The sequence below is a fragment of the Polistes dominula genome, unplaced genomic scaffold (genome assembly GCF_049000335.1).
Source record: "Polistes dominula isolate Pdom_NZ unplaced genomic scaffold, Pdom_raw_medaka contig_82, whole genome shotgun sequence".
Classification (NCBI taxonomy): domain Eukaryota; kingdom Metazoa; phylum Arthropoda; class Insecta; order Hymenoptera; family Vespidae; genus Polistes; species Polistes dominula.
In genome coordinates this window covers 4,492,759-4,510,892 of record NW_028301046.1, presented here as the reverse complement: position 1 = coordinate 4,510,892, position 18,134 = coordinate 4,492,759, and the positions used below count along the sequence as shown (strand labels likewise).

General features: G+C 38.8%; 1 protein-coding gene across 4 annotated transcripts in view; it reads right to left on the bottom strand.

Moving 5' to 3' along the window:
• Window positions 1-18,134, bottom strand: part of LOC107074662 (neural cell adhesion molecule 2) — a 206,363-nt gene that overhangs the window by 165,915 nt on the left and 22,314 nt on the right. For 2 of the 4 annotated variants that reach the window (XM_015336309.2, XM_015336312.2), the window contains exon 2: window positions 13,597-13,635. The exons of 1 other annotated variant lie outside the window; for it this stretch is intronic. In XM_015336309.2, the coding sequence (XP_015191795.1) occupies window positions 13,597-13,635 (39 nt within the window). Of the gene's footprint in view, window positions 1-11,716; window positions 11,782-13,596; window positions 13,636-18,134 lie in introns of all 4 variants that reach the window. One more of the 4 variants, XM_089175425.1, reaches the window with a different exon arrangement.

Here is an 18,134-nt window from a genome sequence, read left to right as displayed (position 1 = left end):
GATGGACAGCGAAAGGGGAAAGGTGACGAGGAGGAAGGCGGAAGAAGAGAGAAGAGCAGTCGGTGTGTGGCACGACATGCACACTGGGAAAGAGCTCGCTCGAGAATCAAAGGTCGACCACGAAATAGCGTGCGGGCTTGTGGATGGGGGATGTAGAAAGAGTAAAAGAGAGAGAGAGAGAGAGAGAATGAGAGAGATAGGCAAGTACACACCCCCCACACATACACACACACACATTTATATATAATATATATAGCCACACATAGTAGTAGTAGTAGACATAGAAAGAGAAGAGAGAAACCGCTCGCCCTCTTTTGCCCTTTGGTATGGCACAATGGCCAGCCATTTGAAGCTTTTCGGACAGCACTGGTAGCGTCCGGACACCAACCCTCCCCCCACACATCTTCCACCAGTAACAACTACCACTAACACGTTATATAAGGTGTGTCTATCTCTTTCTCTCTCTCTTTTTCTTTCTTTCTATTTCGCTCTATCTATCTTTTTCATTCTATCTATCTCTTTTTCTTTCCCTTCCGATATTTCTTCACTTTTAGAATCGTTTTATTCTTCCGCTCTAAGAGCACGCGTATCGCGAGGTCCATTGTCATGAAAATGGGTAAGGTTACTACAGACGTTCGCCTGCCAATCACCGCTCTCTTCGAAGAGCCTTACGCTCTTAAGAGCTTATCGACATTTTCTATCTCTTTTCTTTCATATCGAAGAAGAAAGATATACCTGGAAAGTTTGAGAGAATTCGATAATGAGTCGATGTATAAAGGGAAGATTGATGTTACTCTTTATCGAGTAAAAAGAACTTCTCGATATAATAATTTCTTTTATTTCTATTTGAATTTTAAAAATGTTTGTAAATATACATTACAGTGTGCTTAGTTTCTGTAATAAAAATCAAAAATAAGAGAAATAAAAAAATAAAGCATGCTGATAAATTGAATATTGTCGCGAAGAAAATATGAATGTGTCGCTTTGTTGTCTCATTTAATTAATGGAGCACGATATAACAGAGAAATGGAATGAAGGAATAAAAACACAAATACATACATATATAGGAAGGGGAGGTAAGTACTACGTTATAGAAGACTAATTGTAAGAGAACTCTGTTACAACGTATAGAACAAGGTAACTCACTTTGTCAAACTAGAGAGTACTCATTTATTTTACAACATTACTTCTATCGCTTGGTTTACTTCCTTTGCGAATTATAATAATATGTAACGGATTTTTATCAAACAATTTATTCATAAATGGTGATAAAAGATAAATCATCTCCTTCTCTCTCTCTTTCTCTCTCTCTCTCTCTCTCTCTCTCGAATTCTCAAAAGATTAGTTCGAAATAACGTTAGGCATACCATCGAGAAATATTTCAAAATAAATTGTCCAATGTGGATGTTTTAAGTGAAACAAAGATACGATAGGTACGCAATGTGTGGTGAATTAGAGAGAGAGAAAATGTGTGTATGTGTGTGGTGTTAATACGGGCCAAATTTTGCCAGAGAGTAAGAATGAGAGTAAGAGAGAGAGAGAGAGAGAGAGAGAGAGAGAGAGAAACGAGGGTATATACATAAATCTCCGACTGTGGAGTTCTGACGACTTCTCTTACGCGTTAAACGCGCGCTTGATCCAGGCCGACGTGCTTTATGGAGCGCGGCTCCGTACCGGCGGCGAATCGGACGAAATGGCGAGGCGCCATATTTCCAACGGATGTAGAACGATCGTGGAGTTCGTATCGTAAATGAAATCACGTACTAGTCCGTTGAACACGGAAACGTAGTCCGCGTAAACGATTCCGTTGGTTCCTCGCGAATGCGCTCGCGCGTACAGTAGTCCCGTGTGCATGCGGAATCGCGTTACGTTGTTTCTACTACCACCACCACCACCTTCTCTCTAGTTCTCTTCGAGAGCTATGAGAACTAGAGAGACGGCAGATCGAAGAGTGAAGAGAAAGAGAAAGAGAAAGAGAAAGAGAGAGAGAGAGAGAATCATTGGTAGAAGGAGAATCGCGACGACTCCTAGAGTAACAGATACGTTCGAACGTGGTTAAATCCGCACGAACTAAAATCAATTGTAATCAAGACCGGCGTATAAATCAAATCGTTCGTGAGCTAGACCGAAAATGGGAAAGGGAAGAGAAGGAATGTACGCGTCTTTCCCTTCGTCTGCGTCTTTTCTCTCCCTCTCTCTCTTACACACACTTTCTTTCGTTACCCCTAGGATGATTTGTCGACGGTACGCTTTAGAAATTTCTCTACACCTTCCAAAGGAGAAAGGTACATGGGGAGAGGACATTCCTCTATTTCTTCCTCTCCCGTTCTCTCTATCTCCCTCTCTCTCGTTCTTCTCATCACTTTTGACGTTTCGTCAGATAGACGCGAACGAACGAACGAGGAAGCGTTTGCAGTCGTTGCAAAGTTTGCAAGATTTCGAAACGTCACGTTAACATTGGGATGATGAAAGCTTTTCCAAACAAAATTTAACGCGCATGCGTCTTTATCTCTCCTTTATCCCTCCCATCATAATACGAGAGAGAGGATAAGCAAAATAATCGCTATAACATTCTCCCCCCTCCCTAACCCCGTCCTAGTCTCTTTTCACTAGCCCGGAGGCTGTTTCGTCGGCGCGTTTTGCACGTACCTGCGCTACTCGTTTCCTACCGGCCACTCGTTTAAGTTTCATCATCGCTTTGAAACTCGATAATACACTTTTCATCGTTGAAGTTTACGACCGCGATGGTGGAAAAGCGCGAGCAAGCGGAAAATGAGTGAGGCTAAGCTCGGATTTCAAGTTCGTAGGTCAACAACAATGAATTAGCTTACCGATAGTTATCGGCCTTCGACTAAATATTCGTCTATATTCCTCTCTCTCTCTCTCTCTCTCTTTCTCTTTCTCTTTGTATCACTTTGTTCATCACCTCGTCGAATCTTTGAAACAATATTACACTTCTGTATCACGTTCAAATTTTATTCGGAAAAACGGATCAAGTTATACAATTTAATTTCGTCTAAAAACATACAAAAGTTTTCTTATTACCATTAAAATCTACTTATTCTCCTCCATATACCCGTATTCTTCTTATCATAACTTCAATTACACGAACGTGTTTGTTATCTCGAACCGTTGGACTTTTTTATTCGAACAAATCGTAACAACAACGTATGGCAGGAAATATGAATAATTGTTATCATAATTTATATGAATATTATATGAATTTACGATGTCTAAAAATGTATAGAAGGATAAGGTTACTATAGTCGTATCCTAGAAGAAAATAAATGTATAAAATATTGGCTTAGATAAATAAACAAAAAATATTTAAATTATTCGTAACTTCTTTTAATGTAAATTTCAAAAATATTTAAAGAAGAAACAAACATTTATCTATAATAAATATATCGCTGTAAAATCTACCAAACATATGAAAAATTATATTCATAATTCAATAAATTCCTGAAAAACTTAAATCTTAGATAAAATAACTTTGTTGTTTTTATGATATTGTTGCGTATTGCGCAATATGTGATGTGGACTGTGTGAGTTGTTGCCTGACGCGATCGAAGTTTGGAACAGGGCACAGAAGCGGGATCTACCGGCGCCGTTTCTTTCGGCGTATGCGCTAGCACAAGTGGACACAACGCCGCTTCTTTAAGACAAAGCTTTCCCGAGCAGCTTGATTTTCCTCGACAACCCTATACTAGCTCGACGGACCATGGAGAGTGACCCGACGGTCATTGGCCAATCAATTTGGGGAAGGGGGCGCACAGGATTGCCCGTTCCCCTATAAAAGGCCACGGAAAATCGTCGATCCAAGCCATTCAGCCAGCAACACTCGATTCACATATAACCAACGCATCAAGAACAAGGAAAACTCATCGGCACCCGACAAGGCAGCCTAACCACATCTCATCACGCAATCATCAGGCAGCTCAGCATCGGGGCGATAGTTTACATACAACAACGCAGCAGCGTATTATAAAAGAACAATTCGATTCACAGTCCTACACGGAACAACTCTATTCACATTACTCCACCATCCCTTAAAACCGTTTCATTTTACGATAAATAAAGAACATTGTACTGATCAAGGCACCTGTACGCAACATAATTTTTGGTCCTTCGAGCCGGATAGCTGATCCATCTACTTCAGTCGGCGCCTGTAGAATAGCAGTTCTCTTCAAGTGGACGAGAAAGAGGCAGGGAAGACTTCGCATCAACGAAGCAGCGGGACGCAACTCAAGGCGCACACTCACTCAACACAGGAGAATCAACGCAGCACACAAGCATCCTGGAGGCTGGAGTGTAGCATCGCGGGACAACAATACGAAAACGTGAGTCTTGCAATACTTTTTAACGAGTCATCAACCTGAAGTCGTATTCCCCCCTCTTATCTCTCCCCATTTTGTGCCTTTTTATCGTAAAATGTCGCGATCAACAAGAGAGTGTACCGAGGCGCAGCTTATACGGAGGCGCGCGCCTTTAAAAAGTAAATTTACAGTTTTCAAAAAGTTCGTAACTGACCTAGAGAATCCTAACGATAACGATATAGCAAAATTAAAATCAAAATTAAAACAAATCGATTCGGACATGATAGCTTTCGAGAATGTTCAGACCGATTTAATAGCGGTTGCCTCCGAGGAGACGTGGGAAATCTACGTAAAGGAAGGTGACGAAATTCGCGAGTCAATCGAAGACGCGTTAATAAAAGCAGAAAGTATAGTAAAAAAATTCGATCATGCCGCGACATCAAGTGCTAACCCGGCCATTAATGAACCTGTAATATTGCCATCTGCGTGCACATCTATTGGTATACACAATCCCCCACGAAGCGATAAACTTGTACAATTGCCACCGGTGAATTTACCGCACTTCGACGGACGCTACGAAGAGTGGCCAAGTTTTGCTGATGGTTTTCAATCGATCGTTGGAAAAAATTCGGAATTACGAGATATACAAAAATTTGCGTATTTAAAGTCATGCGTATCGGGCGAGGCAGAAGAGAAAATACGAGATTTAGTAATTACCGAGGGCAATTATCAGATAGCATGGGAACTACTAGAGTCATATTACGACAATCCTATTTTATTAATTAATCGACACATAAGGGCAATTCAAGAGTGCCCCAAGATGAGTAGACAATCTCCGGAATCGTTAATTCAGGCCGCGAACACTCTCGTTACCAACTATAAAGCGTTATTATCCACAAAAAAGAATTTTGCTGAGGCATTCCCCATATACATGATCGTTTCCCGAATGGACGAACAGACTCGGTATGAATGGGAGAAGCAGCGTCCCAAACTAGAGTTACCGACCATAGACGAGCTTTCAAGTTTCTTATTTAATGCCGGACGCGCACTTCTTACGTCGCAACCTGCAAAAGAGTCAAGAGATACGGGAAGGAATAGCATGAACAATCCGCCTAGACCGCTTACACGGTACGGCAATTCGCGAAGCGCAGCACAGCTCAATACACGTTATACAAATTTTCAAAGACCGTCACAGAACGATGCACGCCAAAATCCAGTACAGGTTTATGCGTCACAATTTCAAAGTCAATGCTACGTATGTTCGGGTAGTCATCTAGTATTTGCATGCGATCAATTAATAGGTGCTAACGCCGAGGAGCGAAATAGGATCGTCAAAGAAGCAGGATTATGTATAAATTGTTTGCGACCTGGTCATAGGGCTGAGGATTGCCGTTCTAGTTATTGTAGAAAATGTGGGAACAAGCACAACACGTTATTACATATAGACGAACAAATTTCAGCGGTGCAATGCTCATACGTTAAAATCAATCATGCACCTCTGCCTACGTTATTATTAACCGCTGTGGTTTCATTATTGGATCGCGACGGTATTCCACACAAGTGCCGAGTACTCCTAGATTCAGGCGCCGGGGCTAATTTCTTAACGTTCGAGTTTGCCAGTAAGCTACGAATCGCACAACAAAGTGTGAACATACCAATAACCGGGATAAATAAAATTGAAACTAACGCCACCAAGGCCCTAGTAACGACCATGCAATCGCAGACGGAAAACTACTCAGTTGAACTAAAGTTCTTACTTCTACCCAGTATAACAAATATTTCGCCATCACAACCGATACCTCCGGAAGAATTAACAATACCTGCAAATATCCGCTTGGCTGATACCGGTTTCGATAAACCTTCGAGAATAGACGCGATTCTCGGCATGCCCATTTTCTGTGCTTTATGGCACGCCGGACAGATTATTCAAATCAATGAATCAATATCTTTGCAAAATTCACGATTAGGTTGGATCGCAGTAACGACCTCAAATATGCATTTGCCACGAAACGTAAAATGCCATACCGCACTTATAGGATTGCAAGAACAATTAGAAAATTCTTGGCGCGTTGAGCAAACGCCAGAAAGGAAAATCAGATCTCAGGAGGAGGAGTATTGCGAATCGCACTATGAAACTAATACGCGCCGTGATCCATCGGGTAGATATATAGTAAGACTACCACTCAGGGAAAACGCAAATCAATTAGGGGATTCATACGTCAATGCACTAAAGAGATTTCATGTGTTCGAGCGGTCGTTAGCGCGTAAACCGGGGGTACGCGAAGAATATGCGAAACTTTTATCCGAATACGAGGATTTGGGGCATATGGAAAGGGTCGAAGAGTCTTCCCGTACAGAAGGCTATTATTTGCCACATCATGCCGTAACTAAACAATCGAGTATAACAACCAAGCTGCGGGTGGTTTTCGATGCATCCGCGAAATCGAGTAGCGGTCTATCATTAAATGATATCTTAATGGTCGACCCAATGATTCAGGAGGACTTATTCACCATTCTCTTGAGATTTCGGTCACATGCATTCGCGCTTACTGCAGACATAGCCAAGATGTATCGACAAGTAACAATGGATCCGCGTGATCGTATTTATCAGAATATTCTTTGGCGTCGAGGATTAAATGAACCGGTCGGAACGTACCGACTTAAAACAGTAACATATGGCACAGCAACCGCGTCTTGTTTAGTGACTCACACGCTACATCAACTTGCTAACGACGAATCAAGACAACACCCAAGGGCATCCATTATCTTAAAGGAAGATTTTTATGTCGATGATCAATTAATGGGAGCCCATACGATAGACGAGACTAAACAAATTCGCGACGAGCTCATAGCGGTGACAAATAAGGCGGGCATGCATATACATCAAACAATAGGCAAAAAACCAACGGTTGAATTGGTGTGCGCAAAATCAAAGGTTGCACCTCTCAAGACACAATCGCTTCCGCGTTTAGAATTGTGTGGCGCGGTCTTACTGGCGCGCCTGTACAGAGTCACTAGGAACGCGCTGCGAAGAATCAAATTTCGTCGTTCAGTGTTTTGGTCGGATTCAGCAATAGGTTTGCATTGGCTCAATACACCGCCACATTTACTAAAAACGTTTGTAGCGCATCATTTAACTCGAGTGATTAGAGAGACAGTACTCACCTACGAAACATTGCTAACGTATGATCTAGAGATAGAGGCCATCCTCAATTCTCGCCCTCTCACCCCTTTATCCAATAATCCAAATGACCTACGCGCTCTCACTCCTGGACACTTCTTGATAGGTGACTCGTTGATAAGTTTGCCAGAGCACGATTTCAGGGATATACCATGCGGCCGGTTGTCGCAATGTCAACATATACAACAAATGCGACAGCACTTTTGGACACGATGGAGCAGGGAGTATTTGAATAAGCAAACGGTGCGTAAAAAATGGCACAAGGACGCGACGGATAACATAAGGATTGGCACACTAGCTATTCTGAGGGAAGACAATGCTCCTCCTCTTAGGTGGCCATTGGGTCGAGTGACGGAGCTACATACTGGTCCTGACGGCGTAACACGTGTGGTAACGCTAAAAATGTTTAATGGAAAATTAAAGCGAAGTGTCAAACAAGTAGCACCATTACTTAATGACGCCGAAACTCTTAATTAAGTACTTTTGAACGGTATCCGTTCAAGGGGGGCGGTATGTTGCGTATTGCGCAATATGTGATGTGGACTGTGTGAGTTGTTGCCTGACGCGATCGAAGTTTGGAACAGGGCACAGAAGCGGGATCTACCGGCGCCGTTTCTTTCGGCGTATGCGCTAGCACAAGTGGACACAACGCCGCTTCTTTAAGACAAAGCTTTCCCGAGCAGCTTGATTTTCCTCGACAACCCTATACTAGCTCGACGGACCATGGAGAGTGACCCGACGGTCATTGGCCAATCAATTTGGGGAAGGGGGCGCACAGGATTGCCCGTTCCCCTATAAAAGGCCACGGAAAATCGTCGATCCAAGCCATTCAGCCAGCAACACTCGATTCACATATAACCAACGCATCAAGAACAAGGAAAACTCATCGGCACCCGACAAGGCAGCCTAACCACATCTCATCACGCAATCATCAGGCAGCTCAGCATCGGGGCGATAGTTTACATACAACAACGCAGCAGCGTATTATAAAAGAACAATTCGATTCACAGTCCTACACGGAACAACTCTATTCACATTACTCCACCATCCCTTAAAACCGTTTCATTTTACGATAAATAAAGAACATTGTACTGATCAAGGCACCTGTACGCAACAGATATAATTACATAAAATATGTTATCAACGAAAAGCGAAAGGAAAATAAAAGAAATAAGATTGAAATTTAATCCGTCTTTAAAGTATACTTTTCTTTCTACAACACAATGCTCGTAGTTATCCCATTCTTATCTCCTACCTTTTACTTTGAAACCCAATATTCCGTTAGTCTCGTGCCGTTCTATCGGATCTAATCTAAGAGTTAAATTTCAATTTCATACATTAACTATACTCACCTCTCTTGAATACTTATATTACATAGTTAAAATATGTAATTCTGCCTTCTTTCATACTTTAACAGATAAGTATAGTTATTTAGCATTTTAACGATACAACTATATACATATTACATATACACATATCAAACAAATGTTTAAAATAGAAGAAAAGTATTAATATCGATTAACGAATATGTGCAAGACGACGTATTGTAATCCTGACGGCGCGGCTGACGTTGAGTCGTACTACTGCTGACATTATCAGACGTCGTTCGCATGAGACGACACATTCGTGTTGATACGACTAAAAGGGATAGAACTTGCACACGTACGCATTTCCTTCATAAGGACTCTCTCCCTTCCAACCACCACTTTTCCCCATTCATCGAAAATTTAGAGACTGAAAAAAGGGTGTGTATACCATAGAGAATAAAAAAAGGGAGAAAAGCGAAAGAGAGAAAAGTAAAAAACGATATACTATTTTCCTTTACATCTCTTCTGGCGGTATAATACCTTAACCGTTTTGTCGTGTGACATTGTGACACAGGAAGGAGGTCGGATTAAGCGCTCGAATTACGCGCCACGGGTCGGACTTTGTCCTCCTTTCTCCCCTCTCTACTCTCCCCCTCACCCTTCCCCGTTTGAGTCTTATCCTTCGTACGATCTTGGCGGTTCGGCGGAGAGCCTCCCCCGACGTCGTACTTCTTAGCTCGTAAAACCGTAAAACCGAGCCGGCTTATAAGCGTAAGCGGCTCTAATCCAACGAGCCGGTCGTAATTTAAAGGCGTTTAATATGCAACCACGAATCTATTCCGCCCATTTACCATACACCTACCCTATACTTTTTTCAACCGTGTTTTCTAATACATTCAAATACACACACACGCGTATGATTTTTTTATACGATATATATGTATATATTATGTTATTTTATGTAGGATCTATGACAGGAAGTGTATATACTAGTGTATGTATGCAATGTTTATGATGTAAATATAGCGTTAATAAAATAACAGATCATTGGTCTAAATCTTAGAATCGAAAGTATAAGATATAACAATTGTCAAATGGCCGTATATATCGATAATCGATGTATCACATGTAAATCTATGTCTCATGTGTTAAATGCGCGAGGACCTAATTTTAAATCAAATTTATATTTGTGTTGTTATAATTAAATATACAAATCGTTTCTCTTTTTATTCTTCCAAGCATATCCGGACAAGTACACGTATCAACTGTAGAAATAAATTCGATGATATAAATGAATATTTAAATCTGTTTTTTTTTTTTTTTAAGGGAACATCAAATAGAATTTTATACGAGTTATCGCGTATATTGCAATGATTATTATTAGAGAGAAAAAGAAAACATTTAGTAATCTCAGAAAAAAACGTGACGTGATGAAAATACGAGGGATTGCGAGTAAAGCGAAGAGGAGGAGAAAGAGGAGGAAGAGGATGAAGAAAGGATGTGCAAAGTATGCCATCGATGAGGTTACATTTTCTCAGCCGACTTCTTCTCTCTTCTGGTCCCGAACAATCCCGAAGAAAAATTGCCTTCGATATCCTTGGAAAAGAGGATACCGAAAGATTTCCTCAAGCCGTCAAAAGTCCTAGGAGTTTTGCTTGAGTTTAACGACAGTTTAACGTTGATCGACGTACCGTTCGCGATTCGAAGGGACGAGAAGGGATAGGTCGAAAAGGGACGAAAAAGGACGAGACTAGACGAGACGAGACAAGACGGCCAGCAGCAGTTCTGTTCAACTAAAGCAGGCACGAATCGCACCTCGTTCTTGTCTATTCTACTTCAAGAGATTCCCTTTAGCTATTTGTTAGTGTCAACAAGAATAAATAAATTGAAAGCTTGCGTGATTCAATATATACTATTTTCTCTCTATCAAATCTATCGAATCTATCGAGTACTAGTAGATCCTTCACGAAACAATGAAATATTACTTTTTGGCTTCATCCAGCCGACGGAAGAGGGGATGTAGGTATAGTGTTCGTCAAAAAAAACATAATAAAGAAAAAAAAATACAAAAAATTAATATAAAAGAGAGAACGACATAGGGGAAAAAAAAAGAAGAAAAAAAAGGAAGAAGAACAAATATCACGAAAAAAGGGAAAAAAGAAAAGAGAAAAAAAACTATTACGAATTGTAAAAAAAGAAAAAAGGGGAAGAAAAAATGTTCGAAATCATGGTATATATGAATATTGTTGAAAAGTAAACAGATCCTTTCGATATTATTCCGTTAAACTTTCATGAAAAAGCTATCGAAATCGATGTTTGACCCCATAATTCCCTATAAAAGTTTACAATAAAGATCATCTCCGTATTGAGGTATTAAACGCTTTTTAAAATACGTATATATATTTTATCTGACCATATAAAATTAGCCTAAAATAAAATTACGAAAGACAAATATCCCCCTCCCCATCCTATTATATGTATATTACGATTAAACTAAATTTTCTCGATATCATTCAAAAAGATATCCTCGTCATCGTCGTAGTCATCTTAGTCGTCGTCATTTGAATTTCGTTTGTTAACGAATTTAAATCGTGAACAAACTTGTCAATTGGTTTAATTACTTACGCAACTTAATTCGGACAATGATGACGTTTCCGATAATAGGAGAATCGGTCGATTATTTCGGCAAACTTCCAATATGCCGGAAGGCATCCGTTTATGTTTACGGTTATGCTGCTACGTAGGGTAGATATATCAGCTAGCGAATAGACGATTATGAAAATAACGTTTGCCAGAGGCAACGCTAAAGATCCTAGAGAGAGAGAGAGAGAGAGAGAGAGTGAGAGAGAGAAAAAGAGAGAGTGAGTGAGAGAGAGAGAGAGAACTAAAGGTAACGCGTAATAATTGCTTACCACAAAGCTTTCGATCGTTCCTTCGTCTCCTTTCTTCTAACGAATGTTCCAGCTCCACTCGATATCTGACAAACGAAAGGTTAATAACGTTTCATGCAATACGATTAATCTAGCATAGATCCGATTGATTGTTCAGCTTCATATATATATATATGTGGGTACATATTAAGTACATACCACCAACGCAAGTATTAAAATATGTGTCATAGTACATACGTTATTAAGTTATCGCGATAAAGATTAAGCGACATATAGTTAAATATATTTATGATAATATTATACATATAAAGTGATTCATAGGAATATTCTTAGTTATCATTAATAATTTGAAACAATCGATATTTTCTTGTAATACAATATTTCCCTCAATTTTGTATACACGAAAGCATATTTTTAGGATTATTCAACTATTCATTTTGATATTAAATTTGATTGCAAAGAAAACATTACGTTATAAGAGAAGTTAAATTTGACATAAGTGATAAAATTAATCTCATCGACATTCGAAGATGCTAAAAAAGTATAAATCATGTAATATTTTCGAAAATAATCATTATAATTTGCGTAGATACAAATACTTATGCGAGACTAATTTTATTATCACAGATATGTCAAATTACATTTCTTTAAGAATAAAATATTTCTCTGCAATAAAATCGATATCAATATAAAGGTTGAATAATTCTTAAAATAGGTTTTCCTATGTATAAAAATTTAAAAGCTTAGCTTTACAAAAAAATATTAATTATTTCAAATTTATAATAGTAGCTTGTACAAATATTCCAATGTCTCACCGTTTATGTAATATACATATATTACATAAGCATATATTTATATATGCATGTATGTTACATAAATTTCATATAGCAATCGTGAAACGTTTAAGTAGCGATATATCTGTTACGGGACGTGTTACATACAGCAGGTTCCAACAATCGATTTGTTGACTGTCTAAAGAGGATCGTTGCATCTATTACGTTATATGTTGCGTTAGAGAATAAACCGTATGCGGTATAAAGACACGAAATTGCGGATACCCCTACGAACGATACGAACATGAACATACAGAGAGAGAGAGAGAGAGAGATAGAAGAGAGAGAGAGAGAGATGGAAGAGAGAGAGAGAGAGAGATAGAAGATAGAAGAGAAGAGAAGAGAAAGAGAGAGAAAATGTATATATGTGAGAGAGTAATAGAGAAAAGAGAGATAGAATGATAATAAAAGGCAGGAACGTGGAAAGTGGAGGGGAAGAGAAAGAGAGACAGAGATAGAAATAGAAATAGAAGAAAGAGAGGCCATGCACCCATGGTGCATGGAAATGAAAGGTCAATAATCACACATCTAAACATCGATCAACTAAAACTAGCGATACGAACGTTCGAAGAAAATACGATGAATCACACATCGCGCATTGAAAAGTGGATCTTAATCGGTCCTTGTACATATGTACGTATGCATAACGTACGTGTTGGTGCGTTCATTGCACCGTTCGTAGTTATGTATAGATACATGTACAATAATCGTGTATGCTCACACGGAGGCTACAGGGTTAATGTAACGATTAAGGATGGTAATTGATTATTAGTATGACCGAGCGTTGTCGAATTGAGGCATTGACGACGAGAGAAGAAGAAAAAGGATAGAAGAAAAAAAAGAAACGATGATGTAGTAGTGTGATAATAAAGATAGATAAATGATTGTCAAGTATATAAAGCGATATAGTTATGTCTTTTTTTTTTTTTTGTTTTTTTTTATTTTAATTTTTTTTTTTCAATTATGCGTGAAGTAGAAGAGAGCGAAGGGATAGGGGGGAAATTTTTAGGGCATAGAGAAAAAAATCTACAGACTAATCCTAATTGCAAACCAAACAAACGAACCAACCTCCTCGGTAAGGCCTAGTCGAAAATGTTCGCGGGACCCCTGTAACAAAAACATATATAAATCATAAAAAATCATAGACAAAAACAAAAAGAAATAACTACGTGTGACTTTCTTTTTTTTTTTGTTTTTGTTTTGTTTTGTGTTTTTTTTTCTTTTATATATATATATTTCTTTTTTCTTATATTTTTTCTTTGATCAATGTTTCACTTTTTTCTTTTTCTTTTATAGCAACAATAGCTTATCCTTTCGTTTTCTTTTTGTTTTTTTTTTTTCAGAAAGAACTGACACAATCGTAATTGAAAGCGCTAATTGTTAGAGGGTGAGAGTACTAAGTAGGGAATAAAAAGAGAATAAACGTTGATAGGCGGAAGGATGTCGATGACAACTCTTTTTATCAAATGCGCGTCGTATATATGTATATATATATAAATACCTACATATATATTTATATATATATATATATATATATATATATATATATATATATATATATATATATATACACGTATATCTTTCGGTATATGTGTTTCTTCAGAAGTGTCAAATCGAGTACTCACTCGCGTGCTTCGTTTTTAAACGATTAAAAAAGTACAAAAACAACAAATAGTATATAGTAGAAAATTTGCCTTAGCTCGTAAAACGGCGGCACGTCGTTCACGGTGAAAAGGCGAGAGGAGGCCAGGAAACGAGACGACATTGATACGATACATATACATACACAAATGTATATATATATATATATCCGCTTGGTGTGCTGTTCAAGCTCCTGCATCGACGCAAAATCGATTAAAACCGAAAGCTCGTGTATCGTTCGTTTGACACTCCTGCAGCCGTACTCGACTATATATTTTTTCAATGGCTATTGTCGGTCGAGCGAAAGGGGTTGACGGAAAGTGGGAGGAATGGTGAGAGAAGACCGACTAGAAAGAGAGAGAGAAAGAGATAGAGAGAAACGGGAACAGTCAAAAAGTGAGTGAAGGCAAGGGGAGGTGAAGAGGAGGTGAAAGGGAGGTGGAGGAACCGGTGGTTGGCCGGCGCGAAATAATGTTTGCACCGCAAACCCACCGGTCCCCGCGATTAGCCGCTATCGAATACGCGATTCGTAGGGACGAATGACTGCGTGAGTTTTCGAAACCAGTTCGAAAATCTCTAACGCAATGTGCCATCACCACCACTACCACTACCACCACCACCACCAATCGAAAAATCGTGCTCGTTCTATTCAAATTACCCGTGACGAATCGTATAATACGAAATTCGTCGTTATCATCTAACAAACGAAATAATTTATCGAAAATCTTTTCAAATAAAACTTCATTTTTACGTATTATAATTAAGAGAAAGGATAATGAGAAAGATAGAGAGAGAGAGAGAGAGATATTATATTTAATAAATGATAAATACTTGAGGTAACAAAGTATCTTACGATTTAGGGAAACCATCCGTTCGTAGGATAATACGCACTTTACATATGCGGGCGTATTCGAACCTAATGACGAGTACTTTGTGCAATTTGCGATGTAATTCGAAGCATGGAAATGTAGTCATCGTTATTCGAAAAGCGGAAGCTGTCTCGTTCTTCCTTCGCCCCCATCCCCACCTCTCACCTTCCCCACGTAATATAACCCGATATATCGTAATCATCTAGGTAGGTATTGTCTTTGAATCCGATAGAATTTCATGAAATAATTATTAAGAGAAGAAAATATATGAATAAAAAATGAGAAAAAAAGACCAAAAAAAAGCAGAAAAATGAATATCCATTTCTCTAATACACAGAGACCGAACACACAACATTATCAAAAGATCAATGTTCGTTCTAGTAGAATACTTTTATTATTTCTATTTTCTTCTTTCTCTTTGGGGAAACGCACAATGTAGCAAGATAATTTAATAATTTAAAGGCAGTTCGCGATAAGGAACGATGCTGATAACGAAGCGACGAATAGCTTTTACCATATTCGTGTTACTCACATTCGTTACATTTTCGTTGTGCACGTAGAAGATTAAGTTTCTCCATCCGTTCGGCGAAGCGCTTTGTTCCTCTCGGCATTACGGTACTTCATACGCAAGAGAATATTACTATCGTTACGAGAACGGTCTATAGGTACAGAAAGAGAGAAAGAGAGAGTGAGAGAAAGAGATAGAGCAAGAGAATGCTCGTACAGACTGAAATCGATAGATAATTCCGTGTTGCGGCAAAGCTACCTTTCTGAGATAACGAGAAAGAGAGTCAAACGTACTCTTTTTATTACAGAACCTTCTACTCTTCCTTTTCCACGTGTGTATTAGAGACTAGGTATATCTGTTTATATATATTTATTTTATGAAAGTGCGTGCGTGCTTAGTCCGTCGTGCTCACTTACACACACACACACTTTCCTATCGTACTTTTAATTCCCCCTCATTTATGAAGTTTCTAAAAAAAAAGAGAAAAAGATTATAAAAAAAGCGGAAAGATTCAACACGCGGACATATATCTTTCTTTCTCTCAATGTTAGTAATTACTACTATGATCAAACGTAATTTTATACATACATACGCCCACGCGAATGGTACTCGTAATAGTTATACGTGACTCACAACGATATCATCCCTTTTTTTTTATTTTCTTTTCGTTATGAAAAAAAAGTACGTTTGTTTTTCATCCTAATCGTTAAAGAAAGAAAGACAGATAGAGAGAATGCGAGAGAAACAATCTAATTATACAACGAGCTATGGGAAAGTTTAACGGATAAGTAAGAAACGAAATGTAATAACGTTTCACCTTGGAGACAGAGAACTTCTTATCAAGATTAGTATATATATAGGCAAAATCTGAGAATGAGAAAGAAAGAGAGAGAGAGAGAGAGAGAATTTCAGTTTGGTAACACGTGGTAGTATAAGGAAGATAGAGATAGAGAGAAAATCTTGGTTAACATCTACATTCGAAAGGATCGACTACACTGTGTGGTGAAACTGTGGCTAGAAATCTCGGACTAGAGAAAGCTCAAACCGCTTCTAGTAACGTAACAAGAACCTGAAGACATTGAGGATGGGTAGAGGAGAGAAGAAGACGAGCATAGGAAGGAAAAAAGTGAGTAAAGACGAAACTCCGGTAACAGTGTCATCTGCGACCTCCAGAACGGCCAGTAGAGAAACCTAGAGAGTTTCTTTCGGTAAAGTAAGCAAAGAGGGGTGAAGTGGAATCGAGTGTGGTGTGGGGTGGGCCGAAGTGTGGAGAAAGAGAACAGTAATGGCGTTGATGGTACAAATTGCTGTTAACATCCCACGATGTTAGGAGAACGAACTATAAGAATCGTATCGAGACACAACTGGATCGAGTAGGGGAAAAAGAACTTCCAGAGGACGGAGATACAGAAATAGAAAAAGAAAAAAAAGGGTAACGGGAGGGAGGGATGTCTCATAACACTTGGGAACAGGTGGCGGCGTTTCGCCGTCTTATTGCTTTGCCTAGCGGCTGAGAAAAGTCCCGATTTTCTCTGAGCAAATTGAAAAAAGAAAAAAAAGAAAGAAATAAATCGGACCGTTAAGGTAAGGCGCGAAACGAAACCATGCGCAAAACGGATGAAAGAATCTCGCACGATTACCTCTCGACTTTTTCCCCAACACTCCAACTTTCCTTTCCAATTTTCTCCTCTTCCTTCTTTCTTTCCTTCTTTCTTTCCTTCCAAAAATTCTTCTAAAAGAGCAATTCCTTTGTAAAGGGATAAAAGGTTCGCGCTCGATTAACTGAACGCGAATGTTTTCGTATTATTTTCCATAAGTCCCAATACAACAACGACATAACGTATTATTTTTTCGATTGAGATTACTTGCAACAAGAAATTTATTGTAAGTGTATATCTCTCTAACGACTAATCGAATACTTTGACAGAAGAGAGTGATAAAGATAGAGATAGCTAAACAAAATAATGACTATAGTATAGTAGTTTACCGAATGGCATACAATAAATTCTATATCCCTTGATTACTCGACAAACTCGTTAAACTCGTTAACAGCCGATTTCAAAGCAATATCGTGATATGAAAGCCGTGCGCCCGTACCGTTAGCGCAGGACTAATTCCCTTTTTCGCTCTAAGATGGTTTAATGTTGTAAATTCCAAGCGCGAAACTCATCGAAGGTGTTTCACGATTATCGCGCAACTGCGTTTTCAAGCGTTATATATATACGACGTAGAAGAAATTACAATGTGCTCGCATTATCCGTACCAATATAAACGTCATGCAGAGCGAAAATAACTTAAATGCTTCGTTGACGAAGCTCAAATAGCAAGCAAATGATGGAATCATGAATTATATTTGCTTTCAATGTGAAAATGGGTAAAGAAAGAATGAACGAATTGAATGTCGAGTTTTTCATGAAAGAAGAAAGAAATAAGAAAAATAATAATAATAATAAGATGCGTGTGTGTCGTCGTGTCGGCAAACAAATAAAGTGCATTTCTTTACAACTAGATTTATATTCTCGTTTCAACCATCTGGAACGACATGCAAGTGCAATTTTCTTATTAAGATATACATACGTATTCTAGGG